This window comes from Orbicella franksi, chromosome 1 (assembly GCF_964199315.1).
Source record: "Orbicella franksi chromosome 1, jaOrbFran1.1, whole genome shotgun sequence".
Taxonomy (NCBI): Eukaryota; Metazoa; Cnidaria; class Anthozoa; order Scleractinia; family Merulinidae; genus Orbicella; species Orbicella franksi.
Genome location: NC_138145.1, coordinates 5342502 through 5362219, shown reverse-complemented (window position 1 = coordinate 5362219; position 19718 = coordinate 5342502). Strand labels below are relative to the sequence as shown.

At 36.2% G+C, this 19718-nt stretch overlaps 1 protein-coding gene across 2 annotated transcripts; it reads right to left on the bottom strand.

The window, feature by feature from the left end:
- Nucleotides 1–46: 46 nt before the first annotated feature.
- LOC145486669 (EGF domain-specific O-linked N-acetylglucosamine transferase-like) lies at nt 47–17690 on the bottom strand. 2 transcript variants are annotated; one of them, XM_081465380.1, is made up of 17 exons: nt 17459–17690; nt 14787–14905; nt 12958–13060; nt 12160–12254; nt 11637–11741; nt 9881–9987; nt 8645–8748; nt 7940–8035; nt 7776–7847; nt 7217–7306; nt 6278–6352; nt 5582–5640; nt 4509–4536; nt 4314–4405; nt 3216–3263; nt 2483–2537; nt 47–1841 (listed from the first exon to the last, which is right to left on the bottom strand). In XM_081465380.1, exons 1-17 carry the CDS (start codon nt 17627–17629, stop codon nt 1701–1703), a joined length of 1560 nt encoding a protein of 519 aa, XP_081321506.1. In that variant the 5' UTR covers nt 17630–17690; the 3' UTR covers nt 47–1700. The 2 variants fall into 2 exon arrangements, with proteins under 2 accessions (XP_081321506.1, XP_081321515.1); XM_081465389.1 differs by having other exon boundaries at nt 13026–13060; nt 17459–17547.
- Between the last annotated feature and the right edge of the window lie 2028 nt (nt 17691–19718).

Genomic DNA, 19718 nt, shown 5'->3' with positions numbered 1-19718 from the left:
GACTGGACTGGACTAGTAAAACACGGACTAGTAAATGTACAGCGAAATTAAATAGTTGTCTTTATTTAAACGATCATCTCTCATCAAAAGAACTTCAAAGACTTATCAAATGTATGCTTCTAATATACTTAGAGCCACTAAGTAACATTTGGTCCAGTCACGTCATCATGTCCTATGAAAAGATTACTACAAACAAAACCAGCCTTTTCTCCTCCATGAGGACCTTTACAGGACCCTTGGGAGAAAACAAGCGACACGAAATGGAAACCCGCTATTCTGTACAACCTTTTAAGAAATGCTCGACATTTCTAATAGTGAAAGCGTGGCTAGGTTTAAAAGATTTTTACCTCTCTACATACACAACTTTTTTGCTCTGAACTATGCCAAAAGCTATTTTGGGGTCTTCAAAGTGATGAAAGTGAGCAATACGCCATATTGGAGTTTCAAGAGTTAGTGCATTAGGCAAACATTTTTATCCCTAATTTATTCTCTTCTTTTGTAATTTAAAAAAGAAAACAAAAGAAGAGAACAAATAAGGGATAAAAACACATGTACATTGCACTAATTCTTGAAACTCCTATTTGGCTTATAGAGTTCAAAGTTCAATGAAAACTGTGTAAAGTCATGATTCTATACAAAAGCAACAATTTAATCTGTAGAACAGGTACCACACGATCAGATACTATCAAGAAACTGAACACGCAAACAGTCTTTAATATATCTGCCGCAAAATCAAACCGTTTTCGTATTCTCGGTATCGGACTGGAACTAGCTTGTAACTGAGGCTAATGCAGGGAGTCTTTTCAAATGCAACTGACATTAATCTCTTTTTAATGATATTCCCCCGCATGAACCTCCATTACAAGCTAGTTCCAGTCCAATACCGAGAATACGAAAATGGACGGTTTAACTGTGCTATATCATTTTAATATCTAGAACTGGCATTTCTCTAGCTCGGTCAGAAAATAAATCGCTTACGCTAGTGGGACAAATATTACAAACGATTCCTCTGTTAGAGATGTATCGGTATTATTAGGCTCCACTTGTGGTTCAAAGTCTTCTTCCCCAGGAGTCAAAACTGACCCAAGCACGTCTTTAAGGTGCAATGCAAATCGTTCACGATATAGGTAACGTTTATGAATATTATTTGGGGCCGAGATTTAGTGTCTGTTTTCCGTATTAGACAGGGGATGGGCATTTCGTCGCGACCAGGGAAACTGTCCGGAACAAAAAGGTATCCAAAAGAGAGTTCCAACCGTAGGTTTGACTATATAGGGCTAATTGTTAATGTTGTTTCACGGCTTAAAACAGTATTTCTTTTTGTATGATCGTTATTGCCGGAGGAAGCATTCCCCCGCCCTTGAAGTTCACTGATTAGCTTCGCTAGAGATTCGGTCTTTCGGGTGAAACTGGCACAACTGTAGCCTGACGCGTCATTTGTCTCTGGACTATCGTCCGATCTGTACTTTCAGTCATAGTATTTGTGGCTGTAGTCTCTAGAACTGATCCTTTGTAAACCTCTATAGGTCCTCTCACGTGACATATTCACGTCCTGTCACTCTTGAATACTCTCTCTGTGTGGGTAAGATCGTTTGAGCTGGTAAGGCTTGTGAGGCTGGACTCCACATAGCTTGCTCCCAGTTGAACCAACACTTCTAGACATCCTTTAACGTCATCAAACTCGGCTAAATTACTTTGTGTCAGCTGCTATGATGTTTTTTGTAATCATCGATAGACTGCCTAACTTTAATCACCGCCTTCTCCACTAGCCTCATAAATTCACGCACATCAAAAGCGTAGTTCCTAAACTTGGGATGATCTTTGTATTGTGGATGGAGCTCCTAGGAAAATAGATGGATTTTAAATGGAAAGAAAACAAATTAGCTCATTTATACACAATTTACACCTTGAGATAATTGTTACAATTCCAGCTACAGCGGAAGGAGTGAAAATTTCCAGGTATCATTTGAGCACTAGATCTTATGCTACATAGTTTCACCTTCCACAAAATCCATTATTTTCGTCACAATTACAGTTCAAAACAAACTTACGCATGGCGCTACAGAACTAGTCTTGAGTGGGCTTCCCGAAGGAGTAAACACTACAGACATTAATTGTTATGACAAAGAAAACTTACAAATGTTGGCGTAAGATGCCGTCGACGTCAAGAACATCTGAAAAAAGACCCCCAGCCCCTCCGCCAACTAAAACGGAATTAGCCCTCAGATCTGAGGTCCACTTTTGTCCTCGACACACTTCTCAGTATATTAGTATGACTGGTTAGTGTGAACCTCAACGTTAGTATCAAAAAGCGGTTTTCAATAAAATTAAAAAAAGAATGAGTATTTCAATAAAAGGAAAAACGAGAAAGAATTGGGGACTGTACCCTTCATACATTTCTTAAGGAATAAAAGGAAAGATATTACTCAGGGTCTACCCAGTCTACTCAGTAGAAGGTTACTACAGTCGTGTAGTGTCCTACCTCAGTATGTTCAACAATTTTATCATTGTCTTCCCACGTTATGTAAGATACTCCCCTGAAACGTAAATTAAAAGAAATGCAAGCTCAGTTGTTACGTATCTGTTCCTTGTGGTTCAATATCACCCATATCTACACACTGAAAGATCACAAGACACCAGCCAATCCAAGACAATCAATTTGGGTGCGTTCCTTTGAGGTGATCTGGATCAGGATCAGTGCGGATCCAAGATCACTCGGATCATGGTTCATCAAAGGAACCGATGAATCCGTGACCAGAGTGGATTCATCGGTTCCTTTTATGCACCATGATCCGAGTGATCTTGGATGACTTATCCTGATCCAGATCACCCCAAAGGAACGCACCCTTTATTTCCACAGTGGTCAGCGCTCTCGACCTGACGGTACTGACCAAAGCCTCTGAAAAAACATGCAAACTGTCTGAAATGTACTCTCTAGTTTGTAAGAACGCCACTAAGATAAAGTATAAATGAGAATGTTGAAAAAAAGTATAAAAGTCTAAATTACAGTTATATATTAAGTTATTCTGCTCCTCGGATGGCGTAGAGAGAACATAAGCCACAGACCAGGATCGTCTCACTCATTCGAAAGAAACTGAAGTGTTCTTTCCTTCTTTTAGCTGTTACTGGATACGATCAAAATTCAGATACAGTAAGAGAAGTTTCAACGAGAAAAATAATAACAATATCTGCGAACTAACAGTAACTCTCTATACCTTAGTCTTGCTAAATCCCGATAACAATTCATGTCACCGCAGTTGTATCTAGATATAGTAAGTCACACAAGAAAATGAATGAGAATACACAACGTGAACGAATTTACAAATTTAAAAAAGATTTCAAGGACGATGCACGAAAATTATCAACAAATTTTTCGAAGAGTTAAATAATGACCCTTAACTACAAAAGTAAAACGTTAAACAAGTGTTGTATCATCGTGAAAAAGATTGTTCTTGATGGTTGTAATCAAGGTTCGTACACTTTTGAGCTGTTAAAATTCCATGACTTTCCATGTCCTTTTCCATGACCTTCTGAGTTTTTCATGACCTATGTTAAGCAGTTGTTCTCAAAGTATCGTCAAATCAATCTATTATTTAAGTTATTTCCTCACATTATGACCCATAGAATGCGTGCTAGTGTTTATTTACTGGAATTAAGACCGGTTTTCTGACTCGACCGTTATTTTTTCAAATTTTGATCTCTTTGCCTTTTTGCTCTCAGAAAGTATATTGCTTTTCCAAGACTTTCCATAACCCACACTTCAATTTCATGACTTTCTAGGCCTCGAAAATGGTATCATAAAATTCCATAACTTTCCAGGTTTTCCGTAACCCGTACGAACCGTGCTGTAGTAATAACAAAGTCTTACCCCTTGTAGATGTCGTGATGCGACGTAGTCAGCTGGGCCGGGTTGTTCGAATAACCAACGTTTTGATTTTTCTTGTACAAAAATGGTTTTCGCTTCTTACGTTTTGTATAGTGTGAGACTATTCAAACTCAAAACCGAGGGACAAACAATATAAGTATTATACGAAATTTTTCAAGGTAGAAACATCAACTCGGAATTTTTTTCCGAGTTGATGTTTCTACCTTGAAAAATTACAAACAATATAATTTACAGAAAACCTCGCCGAAAAGTTACAAAACTGAAATCAAAATTCGCTAATAAGCCTGAGTTAGTATAATCGGACTTTGGACAACCCGGCCCTGAAATGTCGAATGCCATGTTTCGACTGCTCACTGCTAGTCTTCATCAGGCGTCAGAATGTAAATAAAGTAAACGGTTCTGTCGTAACAAAATTAATGTTACTTACAACTCAAACAGATTTGCCCAGTCTGGTAGAAAGAGAGCATGAGAGAGCCCGGCTCCATGGATTCCTATAAATATGTCTGTGTTGTGACTTCTCTGGAGAAGAAGAACATGATACATGGTAAGCGTCTCTCAAATTACGAACCCTATACTTGCAAACAATAAACAAGATCTGTAAAAAAAATTTACAATAACTCACTTTGAGCTGTTCAAGAAAAGGCATGTCCCTGAGAACGAAGAACAGAAAATTCCAAATTAAGAGAAACAGTTGTCGGCATAAGTCACACCTTTCAAACCTTAAGATCATTTAACTATGATTTTACATGGAATAAAGCTGAAAGCAGTACTGTCTGTTAAAAGTAGGCTAATTTTGCCCATCAGGTTGGTACAATAGCATAAAATGACTACGAGTATTCGCCGGTACCCAGTTCTTTTTTCTTCTGGATGGTGAGAGGCACTGTGACAGTTAAGTGTCTTGCCCAAACACACAAAAAAATTGAACCCAACCAGGGTTCGAGCAAGGATAACTTAATTCTGAGTTCAGCCCCCTAAGCATTAAACCGCCACACCTCTGATGGTGTATGAAGCCTACTTCACGAAAGGTATTGAAGAGTACTCTCATGAGAAGATGCGATAATTAAACGATGTAAAACGCGTTTCTCAGTGGAGCAAGGTGGAGGCGCTCCCCTTAAATACGCCTTCATTAATCAAACATGGGGGAGTACACCCTAATATAACCCGTGTATAACCATAGTCCATTAACTATGGTATAACCAATAACGTCATTTAATATTGTTATCAGAGTACAAAAGCGTACTCACAGCCGATTATTTACTTGTCTAACTTGCTAACAACGTTGGAGTAGTGAGAATGTTTTCAGAATCACTGAAATTCTCAAGTAACAGATTTTCTAGACTGAAATACCGACAAATGGCGTTCTTATTTACCAAAGTGAAAAGTTTCCATTTTTGAATAACATCAGTCATTACATTGATGAAAAACTTGTTCACACATCGTTCGTGGTTGTCATAACATTCCTGTTTAAGTTTTGGGGTGGAGTGGTTTCCTTAGGTGTACAATGTCCTAGCATTCTCTCTAAGCGGTAACAAGGATAACAATACCTCTGTTATAGCTTTTAAAATTCTTGAGGTAACACTGGTGAGCCTCCTGGCTCCTCTGATCTACCGAGTGTCTAAACTAAGTTTTGGCGAACGGTTTTACAAAGGCACAAATGGAATATGGCAAAAACAATGAGAGAAGCTTAAGCAGTACCAAGAATATTGTGACACATTCAACTTCACTCCAGGGTATGTTTCCAAGGCATGAATAATCTGTCAACAATAAAGATAAATAACATCATTTACTGACCAAAATGCTCCTTATTATGTGTGTTTATAAAACGTGCTACTTTGATCTACCAGGAGAACAACAAAATTTCTTTCAACAAAAAACTCTACAAAATGAAGGGTCTTGCATTCTTTGCACTCCGCCTTCCCAAGATAAGTCACTGATATGATGAACCATATATTTAGGATTAACTGGTACATGCACATTGTACAATTGAGCTGTTTATTCAAGATAGAAAGCAAAACATTAAGAAGATATTTTTTTCTTGAGATCCACACCCAATTATTAAAATTGATATGCTCAACCTTAAGAGAAACAGTGAGTTGAGTTTCCGGAACATGGAAAGAAACAAAATTCATTGTTCAGTTTGTTATCAACTTTAAGTGAAAGAAATAACTTGGGTTTTCAAAGATTCTTGAATACTGTGAGGGTCGCTCTTGTTAACACATGGACAAAATTTGATATGATGACTGGGTCACGTGCACCTGGAAAGTTCAAGATGACATATTCTTATCCTGCAGTGTAAGCCACCTTATTCTTCTACTTAATAACGATAAGACTGCAAAGCGAACTTTTAAAGCCAACACAACTCACCACAAACAGTTCTAAAATTACTCTCACCTCTTCCTCATTCAATATTTTCCTAAACTTTGTCCCTCTAGATAGTAGTGTTACACGGATCGGCTCACTGCTGTTCTAAGAAATGGAATTTATGATAACTATACACTTTCACAAGGTCTACACTCTACTCAAGGCCCACACCACTGGAACTACATGTACATGTAATCCTACTGTTTATGGTATGGAATGTCTAATACTGCACCCTAACAAGTTGAATGTATGGTTGCCAGCTGATGTGTGTTGAGGTACATCTATTATAAACACTAACTATGTCAGGGTTCAACCATAAAAAGGAGCAGAAGCACAATTTTATACTTTATTATATGGCTGTGTCTCACAAGGATTGGGAACTACCGAATCCACGAATTTGATTGGATGAAGTCGATATTGAAAGCAGTCTAGATTTTCCCATCTAAACCGGCATCTAGACTAGTAACATTTTGCGATGAAAAAGGAACTAAAATGCAAAAATATTGACTGTTTTCTTCAAAAAATATTTATTTATGGAAGTGTCAAAAAGCTTGATGAGAAAGATATTAAAGAGGACAAGCAAACTTTAACAGAATTAAGTTTGGCTCATTGCCATTCACAAGCAAAATGTCAGCTAGTACAAACCAGTTACATTAAATGAATTAAACTGTTCTTGTTTGCCATATAATGAATATCTTATTAACCAAGCTTAGTCGGTCTGTATGGGAGAATCTTGACCTTGGTCTGTACTCACGACCTCGGTAAAGATTCTCCCATACAGGCCTCCTGCTCACTTGATAAGAGCTAGTAATAACAAAATAAACAATATAGTCAAGTTAGAATTATTTAGCTAATACTGTAGTTGTAGTCTTTAATATCATGCTAGATTGCAATTTATTTAAACCCTGGGATTTTCTGCAGTGGACTGTCACCAGATATCCACTGTACAAAGAAAGTCCTGCTCAATACCTGCAACTTTTTTTCCTGAATAATGCCAAGTCTGCCCATCACATACTCTGAGAATGCCTTGAAAAGACCACTTTTAGAACAACCTGGAGTCTGGTAAGGAAACATGCACGTGTACACAGTACTGAAAATTACTACATACAGTGTAGGGAGTTTACAAAGCCACATTATACACCCTTGGCAACTCTGTATCAGCGTTGCCACTTTCACAAGAACTTGTCATTCTGAATTTTCTTCTGTTAGGATATGATGAGTTTGAAAAAAAACGCCTTTATAAAAAATGACTGAAATCAACACCCTTTCATAACTTTTTGGGGCTGAAATATTGCATATTTAAAGATTTCTACTAATTCTGAGGAAAAATTATTGGTTAGAACAATTTTTCATGCATGGTGTCTATATTCATGTATCATAAATTATGAGGGCAAACCAATCACAGTTACTTCCAAGCCAAATCATCGAAGTTGCCAAATATTCTAGTTACTATACCTCTGCAGACTTCAAGGCCCATGCAGTGTCACAGAAAAAGTAAATTCTACAACAAAAACAAGCCTGAACTCACCAAAGGTGTGTTATAGTACAAACCAAACACCATTCTAGGGAGAAGGGCAAAGATTGCCTCTTTAAAACACACCTACAAAACAAACAATCAAAGTGGTAACAAATAATTCTGTTGGCAATGTCAGGAATGACAGAATTTGTAATAGTTTACACACTTCAAATTACCTGCTTGTGTTTATATTCTTTGCCAAGATAAAGCACTGGGTTGGATGTAAATGCTTTCCACGTTGCTCCAAAATTCCCTAAACTTCTTCTTGCATGCTAAAATACACCAAACCCAAAAAAACAAACAAATGCAAAGCAAATGAAGCAAATGTAGAAAGAAGTATAAAAATTTCTAGCCGATCAGCTAAAGTTAATTTATTCACTCAAATTAGACCAAAAGTGAAAATAATAATAATAATAATAATAATAATAATAATAATAGTAGTAGTAGTAGTAGTAGTAATAAATTTAGAAGACTCCAACTTATAATATTGATCCTCCAGAAATCATAAAAAAAGTTGAAATCTTGACAACTCTCTCCCTCGACTCTGTCTTTCATTCATATACATGTATAGTAGCTATTAAGTAACTATATGTAGCAAAGTTAAAAACGTGTCTCTCATACTTTAATTTGGTAAGCCATGACCCTCCTAGATTAACCTTTGCTACCTGTGGGAATGCTCAAATTTGTTTTTATTTACATGAGATAAGTTGTAAAAAAGCTAAAGACATCACTTACACCGACTTCTCTTTAGTTATAAAAAAAATATGTGCAAACTATAAAAAATGTGTGTAGACTCCCTGTAGCCCTGTAGCAGTTAGAAATAAAATATTTTACTTACTACTTAAAACAAAATCATTTATTAAGAAGTTAAATGCACAAACCTCTTCCCACAATACAATATTTACATCAGTATCAAAGGATCCATTCACATGTTGTGTGACATACAGATTGAAGAAATCGCAGAAATGATGGTACATATTTACAACTGCAATAAGTATACATGTGGTAAGTACATTGGACCACCACACAGTTAGGTGCAATCAATAACTTAATTAGTAACTTCATAAACATTTCGTAATAACCCTATTTGTACACTGAATATTCTCAAGTTTCTTCTTTTTTTATCTGGAAGTCATCAAAAGTATAAATACATACATGTACATAAACTAAGGCACTTTTCATTATCTTTATTTACAAATAGCTTGCACTTGTAATATTTTAATGTACACACGGGGTCAATATTTTACCCCGGGGGTACTCCCAGAAAAATTGGGTGAGGGTGTGCAGCCCACTTTTCAAAACCCTTACCCTATTTATGACCAAAATATGCAATACTCCCTACCCTATTTATGACCTGACCAAAAATTCAAAACCCTGTTTATGACCTGACCCTTAAATCAAAGCCCTGTTTCAGACCTGGGTTGCAATTAGTTCCCTAGTTCAGACCAATGTTTAATTTCCGTAAACATAATTTGTGAAGGGTTTTCATTGATTTACATACTATTTTATGTTTGAAAGGTTTTGAGAGTCCTAAAGGTGGAGAGAGGCACTGTTTGAGTTGGTGTCTTACCAAAGGATACAACACAATGACCCACCCACTCAAACCTGACTATTCACTCCCAATTCCATATTTGTACCAGTCATAAGCCAAATTTCCATGCACAAAAATCTCAAGAAACACTTGAGAAAAATCTTAGGATCTCTAAGTGACAAAATTGTATTGAGAAGCTCATAATAATGTGGGTGTTTGGAGTGCATGGAAGTTGAGTCCAAATCCACCTAAAAATTTACATCATAAGATTTATAGGAATCATAAACAAAAATGAGGGGCAAAAAGGATTATCACTGAATTTTAGTCTGACACATCATGATCGTAATCATGACTTGTGAAGCACTTTTATTACTAAGAATTGCTAACTGAGTGTGAGGACTAATACTACGCAAGACTGACACAAGGTCAACGCAGTGTAGACATTACCGTGCTTGGTCTGTGCATAAACTCTAGGAAGACTCCAATATTAAAAGAACAGGGTTGCTCATTGATAATCAATCAGAATTTACAGCTCTCCCCATGGTGTAAATTACAAATTGCAGCACCACAGTTAAGTGAAACAAACCTGCATCCAGTTTCATAAAGAATGTTGGTTTTTCCACTGTGACATCACAGTGCTTCTCCTGGTTTGGTTTAAAAGGCAATGAGGAGAAGTCCTCCAGTTCATTTAACCTGCAAAAATATACATTAGCCTCTATTTAATTGTAGAGTTTCAGAACGAGAATGTGATCTAGTATTTCAAATCATATTCTACGTATCTTTTCTCAGATTGATTTTTCAGACAACTACTTAAACTGTTTTGATGCTTTTAATGAAAGAAATATAATTTCAACCATGAACTATTGTGCATACCTTGTACAAAAACTCTTATTTAAGCTGCCCTAAATTCCAAGAAATAGATAACACCAACAACAAAATTTCAATGTCTATAACTTAAATACGGAGATAAAAGATCAGTCAAATAATACTCAATATTATTGATAATCATCATGTGGATGTCCAATGCAGAAAATCACTTGTGAATAAATGTTAGTTGGTCTTTGTTACTAAAGTACAAGGTTCCCATGTCACACACCAGTAGACTTTTGTAAATTTTTGGTGGGACTCTTACAATTATCCCCAGCCAGAGTTCTTTCCCCCTTAATTAACACTTAAAAAATAGAAAACATGGACCGTGTTTCTATCGAGTTATAGAAACACAAGTGGAAGTTTGTTTCCACAGCTTTTTCGAGTTCTCCCAAACTTTCACAAGTGTTTCTCTAACTCGATAGAAACATGGAGAACATGTTTTCTATTTCTTTTAGAAAACACCACAACGAAAAAAGGAAAACAACTTGTTAACTTTGATCATCAAAATGTAAATTCTCTTTGCTTGTACCATCATTACGTCCACAGCTGATGCTAGTTCTGTGTTTCTATCGAGTTATAGCAATACAATTTTAAACCAACCAGTGTGCATATTTTCTTAGGACTGTTTTCTAATCGTTCTCAAAGTTATCAAGTGCTAAATAATTGATTATTCTTAAATTAATAATATAAAAATGATTAATCGTAACAGCCCTCTTAATTGTTTCATCACAGCTGGGGTCAAAATTACTCTTTTCTTCTTTTTGACTCTCTTCCTAATGTTTGGTAATGTGATCACACACTGCATCTTATGCTTGATAATGTTAAATTTATGGTGGCTCCCTAGAGTTATTATGAACACCCTCCCTATAGAGCACAAGTTAGAAAAGGAAACTTAGTTAATTTCTCTTAAAGTTTTCCCTGTAGAGATTTACCAGTATGGGTACTGTTAAAATAACGCTTATTGTTTGGTTGTCAATTTTTGGATCAAGGCTGTTACCATGGCAACATCCCATCTGATGACAGGTAGATATATTCCTCATTTTGGCCTAAATTCCTTAATATTTATACTTTCCTTTGGTGAAAATTTCTTAAACTTTGCCATGGAAATGATATTGCCTGATATTTTGAATTGGTCAAGGTTGTTCACACGGTTTTTCCAATATTCTATAATTTGTCATTATTCTAAATGTATTAGTTTAGCTCTGACAGATTTAAACAAAAATAGGGTATTTATAAGAATTGTATGTGGTTACAACTGAGCCAAATTTTAAAAAAATTCACCAAAGGAAACGTGAGAAAATTCACTGTCAGTTTTGCTTTTCTGTGCTCATATTGACGTCATAAAAATTGAAAAACACTGACATTTTCCTCTGAGCACACGCAGATTACTTGAGCTTTCATTCTACATGTATGTGCGCATGCAATCGTAAAACTATAGGGAGCCACCTTAAAATGATATGAGGTTTTGTTACCATGAACTAAGCTCCATTCTGTATTTTCCATCTTCGCTGAGGGTGTTAGAATCTATGTTACAAAACCCACCAATTTTCTGAGGCTTAAAAACATTTGACTGTGACCTATAAAACATGTTAAATAACACTGATCAATATCAAAATACATATTAAACACTTAACAGTGCTCTGCATGTTGTTATTATGGGCTTGCTGAGAAAATTGCCCTCAATATGTAAAATTCAACTTCACCATTCTTACATTTTTATGCTGAGAAGTTATGAAAAGTTAAATATATTCTCTTGCAACTTGCATGTAAGAGTTTAAGAGTAACTTACATTAGATCTTTTGACAGATGTATCCTGATAATTTCATGTTCACTGTAGCTAATTCAAACCAGAAAGCAGACAAATATATCTTTCAATTTGGAATGCACGGCACTTCTGTTATCTGACCCATGTTTTTCATCACAGAAGAGATAGCCTCCAGGGAGTAGAGAGGAAACATTACATTAAAGAAGGTTCTCTGTTAACTTTACATATACCTATCCTGATTTTCGTTGTTCCTAAGATCCATGTATAAGTGTTCAGCTTTACAGTAAGTCAACTGTTCGGAGCACACAAGTGAGGAACTATCCACCTAAGAATTGAAGTTAAAAAAAACATGTCCTCTTTAATTACTGTTTGTTTCATTAACACATCAGCTCAGAAGTGAATACACATAAAATATTTTACAATGCTGTTAATCAACGTTCAGTTACACAATTTCAACAAGTTGTGGGCACAAAATGGAAGACAAAAAAACAAAGTCAAAAGAATTTTTTAATTTAATCTAAAAAAATTAGCTATGCTAACAGTTGATTGTCAAACACTACAACCATTGTGGCCGAGTTTAAACTTGTTTTCTCAGAGTTAGCATATTTCTTAACTAAGCCATATTTCAGTCCTCAAAGAAAATATTCATTCTATAACTATACAAATTTATTATCACGACCATATAGGATACTTGTTACATTGTTTTAAGTACCTAACACCAAATAAAGTACAATTATAAAGACCTCCCCAGATGTACTGCAGTTGTACTAAAATATTCAATACAGTACAAATAATCAACCATTAAGCCAAGCATGCACTTATTATAATTGTGTGTCAAAGTAAAATAATTCATCATTCACGATAATCTTTTTGCAAACAGACCACATGTGAAGGAATCACATGATGAAAATACCTAGTAACTATCAATGTCCTTGTGATCCTTCCTAACTCTGACATGAGCCAGTATTTATCAAAAATACACGAATATAATTAAAGGCCTTTAAATTCACAAAGTTTAAGCTTCTAACCTCATTTTCCCTAGGTTTACATACAAATTGTAGGTTATCCTGAACAGATTTCACATAACCAAAATCACCTTCCTTCCAGAACTGGTAAACTTTGTCCTCAATCCTGGTCAACAATAAGAAGTACATGTGTGTAAAAACTTTTAGAAAGTCCACTTAACATGATTGTATATGTTATTAGGTGCTATTAGTTTTCATAGCTATTAATTGTGTGCTTCCCTTATTTTAATATTTTATACCAATATAGAAATTTAATTATTTCAGACTTTTCAGACTCTCTCTCCTTTTTTCTCTTCTTTTCCTTTCTTATTATGTGTGCATTTGTGCTACCTTGCTGACCTGCAATTTATTTTCATTTAAGAATAACACTAATGTCAACTGGCTGCCTAGCTCTGTTAGCCCCTATGGTTATTCCAGGCAGCCAGTACTCTAATTTCTATCATCAATATTTTGGTACAATTAGTATCATAGCATGAGAGAGTACAAATAAAGTTCGATGTTGTTGTTGTGTATTTTTAAATATCAAACTATTATCATTGCGTTACGCTCAAATGTAGTAAGTAAAAACTAAATGTGCAAAAGTAGTAGAAATGTCTCATAAAATCCTTTTCATTAATTTTTAATCACACTATTAGCCATGTAAGAGTGCACTGAGGAATTACAATTCCTAAGAACAAGCACACCCCACGCCCACCAAGTACGTTCTCAAAAACAAAAACAAAAAAACTAGTTTATAATTAATAGACAACGTACAACTGTACTTCTGTTTGTTTGTTTGTTTATTCCCATGAATGTTAACCAAAAAACATGTTAAACTTCTACATGTAGCAACTGCCATAACAGTGTCTGAAGTAAATGAAAAATGCTTCCTTAGCTCTGAACTGTAGAGTAATGTAATCAATAAAAGAAATCTTATTGTGCTATCTTGTGAAGGACAAACCTGAGCTCATAACTCCATCTAATAAAACACTTGAAAAAATACTTGATTCTGATTGGCCAAGGGCAGTGCAGTTCAAGTGTAATGTTCATCAAAGCAAATTACAAGAAAGATTTGTAAAGTTAGTACCAAGACACATGAAAACTGCTGATGGTTATCTGAGGTATTTCAAAGGTTATCGAAGTTTGATTGAAACCTTCTGAGTTCCAAACTAAGATAGCAAAAGGTAATTAGGAGATTTCCAAACACTTCCAAAGATCACCTGAAACTTTATGAAGATTTGTCAAAGGTTGAAAATCACCTGAAGATTACAGAAGATTTTCCAAGATTATTGTTTACAAGATTTGTGAATACTTTCAGAAATTTCTTAACATACCATCGCTTGCATATAAGCGTGGACACTTGATGCTGAAACATACTCTAATTGCATTTGGGTGTCAAATGTCACATGATTGGTCATCAAACATTTGAAGTTTAGCAGACCGTAATGCGAACTTTTGCGCTCTGAAAGACTCTGAAAGTCTTGCTCCAGGCAATATTTCATGTTCATACTAGAAGTAACACCACTCTCGCGAAAGGCATATGCATATTGACACAGGTCAGCGTCAATTTCTCTGAAGAAGTCTTCAGTGCCCAATCTTTCAAATATTTTGTACAGGACTTTGAGCACAATTTTTGCTTGCTGATCTTCCTTCACCCAAGTCCCCATTTAAATGTACTCAGAACACCACAGGTCAGCAGTCTACTTAGCAACTTGCATTCAAAGTTTATTGATGAGCAATTGAGCACGCAAGCTTAAAACACAACAGATAGCCACAATTTGGTTTGCACAGATACTGATCAAACATTACTATTATACACACATGTACGAAAATTTGACAAAAATTCTACTCACGTTCTAAAATGTCTCCCAAACACATTATCATCACAGTGTGGTTTTGTGAACCACTTGTCTGGTGAGTTACAGCCTGCTTCATATCCCCAGCACTGCTGCTGAGCTCTGCCATCTACCTCCTGGATGAAACAAGAATATGTATTAATTATTAATTATTAATTATTACAGAGAACTTCATCTCCCTAGAACTAAAACTGCTATGGGCCAGTCCACATTCATGTACACTGCTGCCAAGGAATGGAATGACTTCCCAAAGAAACATTGAAACTGCAGTAGTCTTAAAATTTTTAAAACTAAACTTTTTAAATTTTTTAGTGATTTAGACAAGACTGATCATAAACGTAGTGTTTAGATTTTTTTTTTTTTAATTTTTGGTATTGTTTGTTTGATTATTGTTTTTTACCATGTAATTTATAGATACTGATCATCGGTTTATACCAGCATCTTCCTCCCGGACTTCGCTGATCGGTCTTTCAGTTTTAAATAAAGCTTTAATTATTATTATTATTATTATAGTATAATGAACCAACATGCATGAGCGTATCAAGTAATGTAGACAGCAAATGCTGACATCCTGTCACAAGAATATATTTATTGTCAGCAAATTAATGTTTAGGGTCAAAGGAAAAAGAATAATCAAAATCACTCCTGACCAGTAGTTTGAATAAGCAGATAGCTCTGTTATTAGCCCTCTTATCCATAATTTATCTCTTAAAAGTCACGCCCTAATTGTTCAAAGGTTGGATAACACTATCCATCAGATAAAACAGCCAGCATAGCCTGTTTTGTTAACACTTATCCACTGGATAGTGATTTATCCAGTGGATAGCACTATCCAGCCTTTGAAGAACTGGGCCCAGATCAAGAGTCAGACATCCAAAACTCACATAAAGACTTACACAAAAATTATACGGAGTAGGAGGTCTGGATGGGTTAACATCAACAATGTATTTGGCTTGAGGTCATGGCAATTATAGGCCTGCAAGCACAGCTAGGTCCAGACAAAACAACTAAAAGCCAAATGTTCCCCCTCCAGTTCAAATTAACTAAGTCATGTATAATTAATATCTAATAATTTAACTAATGCCTTTATTGAGTTTGATTTTGCTGAAATGCTGCAAAAATGTCTTGGTAACTAAAATGTTCTGTATTGATGTGTCTCAATGAATATTCTCCAATGCTAACTTCACGAATCACCTACAACAAACGATATTGTCAAATAGCAGATAGCATTATTATGATTGTGTTTTAAATATATTTGTTTCATTTCTTAATATTTTGTTGATTAACATAATTTTAAGAGGTCTAAATCAAAGTCAAAGCTGGGATGTAGCACTACATTTCCATGGAGTATGCACCTTAGAGGTAATTAAGGCAAGAGCCGTTAGCAGGGTTTTGGGGTATGTCTCCAAGAAATTTATAAATTTAAGAGGCTCAGAAATGCCATTTCCCATGTTTTCCTGGGAACACTTTCATAAATCCAAGAAAAGAAAAATGTTGAGTATTTGCTAACTTCTGTTGTTTGGGTTTGTTTGTTGTTTGGGATAATTGATATTGGGTTTAATAGGAGAGACTACAGACTGTCAAACCAGCTTATTTCATTATTAATAATGTACATGAAAAAATTACTCAATCCTGATTGGGTGAGAGCAGTGCAGTTCAAGTATAACACCAGTGCAAAAAGTGTACCACCAGTGCAAATTACACATGGTAATTCTGGATTGCGATTGGCTGAAAGACAATATGAAATTTTCTAAGCCAATGATACCATGTAAAATGATGACGAACATTTTATGCAGAAAAAAGGCTTCAAAAAAGATCTTTCAGCACTTCCTCCATGCAAATTTTGTCATGTTTCTATTATTAATAAGTAATCATATAGTTTTTCTCATTCAATTTGGAATTTATTTGCACTTGTGAGTTTTCCAAAAAGCTGAAATTGCACTCACCGAAGCGGCTTGTGCAATTTCAGCTTTTTGAAAAACTCACTTGCACAAATTAATTCCAAATTAAACTCGAAACCGTGTGATTACCTATACTAAAGACATTTTTCAACACTAAATATATCTTGGGGGGTTTCCAGGAGGAACACACACGCATATATGGTTGCCATGCCTCTGCAATGAGTGTTCATACATCTTGTACACCTAATTAATTTCTACTTCTGTGTTTTCTTTAATTTATACCTGTTGTCTGTCTAGATATTTAATTGTCTGCCCAGGGAGCTCACAAGAAAACCATCTGGTTCATTAAGCTTTCATTAATTATATCAATGAGCTAAATAAAGAATAATTAAAGAATTGTTAATTATTCCAAGAATCTAAAGTTGGTTCACCAAAATTTTAAGCATAAGCATAGTTTTAGTCTATCAGCTTATTCATAAACCATAAGTCTAATTTAAGATTACTTGCCTTATAAATTAATCAGAAGTATGTATGCTTCTGTCTTTATTTATTAATAAGCCTAAAGTGCTAAGACTTTCGGACCACAAGGCTAGTTTCAAATCAGCAAACAATGCAAACATTTTTCAAATTAAGGAGCATTACTTCAATTTAAATACATTTATTCCAGTAGACTTGGGCTTGTATTACTGTTAAAACTAAGCCATTGTAAGTCCAGCTGAAATAACAACATTTGCATAACTTGATCTCGCTGCCTGAGTTATACAGTACCTCGCAATTTCCAGGTTTTCTACACGTATGTGGGTGAGATTCGTAACGTGTTGAAAAGTAGGAGTCTCCTTCTTTATAATGGTCATCATCCTGACTTTTGGTTTCCTTATTTTCAGCCAAACCGACCGACAATAACCCGGCGCAGAGCAAAACAAACTTTCGATAGTCCATGTTGAGAGACAAATGACTGGCAGGAGTCTGGGGACTTCTGGTCAAAAATTCGACGGCCCAGGGAGGGGAGGGGTTTTCTTTTGAAACTTGTCTAAATATAAAGGATAATTACGATCAGCTATTAACGATAATTGACCGCCGTAAAACGTTTGGGAAGCTGATTTTTCGAGGGTTGCCCGGTCGCCAGAACAACAAAGAAGAACCATGCACCTGTTCGGGCATCAGGAAACTGCAAAGCCAAAAAAAAAAGCCCAAAAACCCTTCCCTACGTTTTTTGAATTATGAATTTCTTCCTTTAATTGTATGATAATTCAGACTGAGTCTGAAAACCGAAAACCAAAAACCAAAATGATATGGGAAAGTCGGGACATAGGAAAGCGGAATCTGGAATTATTGAGATTGAGAATGATGACAGAAAAAAAAATCAGTTCAGCAACGTTAGATACAGTCAAACCTCTCTAATACGGAGAGCGAAGAGACAGAACGAAGTGTCCGTATTAGGGAGGTGTCCGATAATTGGAGAGGTCACTATGATGACGTCACTTTTAAGTCTGTATTGTTTGTAGGTTTTGAAAACTAACATTTTGATGTGTTCTGGCATTGGCATCGCTGAATGATAACGTGTCAATGTGTAACCCCGGAGTCTGTAATAAAGAGGTTGAATTTGTATGAATTTGTTCCCTGGGGACAAGATTTAGTGTCCGTTGTCCGTTTTAGAGAGGGTCCGTATTATAGAGGTTTTTTTAGAGGAAATCTATGAGAATTTTGTCGGTACATAGGAAACTGTCTGTATTTGAGAGGTGTCCGTATGGAGAGGTTCGACTGTATAGGAACTAAGAAATGTTGCTATTGTTGTTGTTAAATGTTGTGCTTTACAGTTCAATTCCAATAACAGTTTCTGAACATGCGTAGAGACAGTAACCGCTGTGATTGATGCTGGCTCATTCTTAGCGCTGACCAAAAAGATCGCGGTCTTTGGGAACGAGTTTCATTACCCAGACTGGGTCTTGCTGCGACTGCTACTGCGCGTGTTCGAAACCGATCTCCGCTTGGCCGATTGGCCCAGGCAATGTTGGACATGACTCGCACTGCGTATTGGGAGAAATTTTCTTTCGCGCCGATTTTTATCTGATCGTCAAAAGACAAACATCTCCGCGTCCCGCCTTGGCTTGGAGATGTTTTGCTTTGATCGCACGTAGACTCTCATCTTCATCTGATCTTTTCGCTGCTACTGATGTGATGCACGTAGCCTCTCATCTTCATCTGATCTTTTCGCTGCTAAATGTGATGCACGTAGACTCTCATCTTCATCTGATCTTTTCGCTGCTGAATGTGATAACCCCGGGGGGAGTACTTTGGGAATTTCTGGGTGGGGATGTGCCGCTGGACCCTGGAACCCTTAGCCTATACCAGAGCTAATTCAGCTGAATTTTGCTACCCTATACTAGAGTAAACTCCCCAAATCCCCCCATCTATCGACACTGTTGAGGCTGATTTGCGTAAATTTAAACTTGCCGATTTGATTTTTTTATATTTTTGAGTGGCAATTCCTGGTTTCCCTAGTCTAGATAAAATCTTCAACCAACTAGTCAGTTTTGTGAAAAATTATACCCTATTCTAGACCCAAACGCTCTGATTTATACACCCTTTCCAAGAGTAAACTGCTTGAAAACCATACCCTTCACAGCGGCACATACCTATATAGCCCATATATGGCAGTGCCCCCCCCCCCCCGGGGTGATAACCTGAAAGAGATCTTTCTCGAGCTTAAGTACCCTGAGAGACTCATTAACTGTACAATCACCAGATTCATTGAGTCGCAAGACCGAGAACAAACACTTGATATTCAAGTTAATAAGCCCGTTCGGATTATTCTTCCCTTTAAAGATCAGCGATCAGCCGACTTAGTACGAGGACAGCTCTCCGATCTTGCCAAGAAAATTAACAGCGACTTGCGTCCAGTGTTTAGGAGCAAGAAAATTGCTGATGAGATCAAATTGACGGAACCCAACCCACCTCTTGTTAACGAACAATGCGTTGTTTATGAATACAAATGTGATCTGTGCGACGCAGATTATGTGGGCTATAC

What these genes read in the sequence shown, in the direction of transcription:
- LOC145486669 (XM_081465380.1), bottom strand. Translation starts at nt 17,629, where the DNA reads ATGGACTATCGAAAGTTTGTTTTGCTCTGCGCCGGGTTATTGTCGGTC. An exon ending in AAATATTGAATGAGGAAGAG is followed by an intron (nt 5,641 to 6,277) that starts GTGAGAGTAATT and finishes TATTGTTGACAG; the next exon opens with ATTATTCATGCCTTGGAAAC. An exon ending in CGGGATTTAGCAAGACTAAG is followed by an intron (nt 2,538 to 3,215) that starts GTATAGAGAGTT and finishes TTTACGTTTCAG; the next exon opens with GGGAGTATCTTACATAACGT.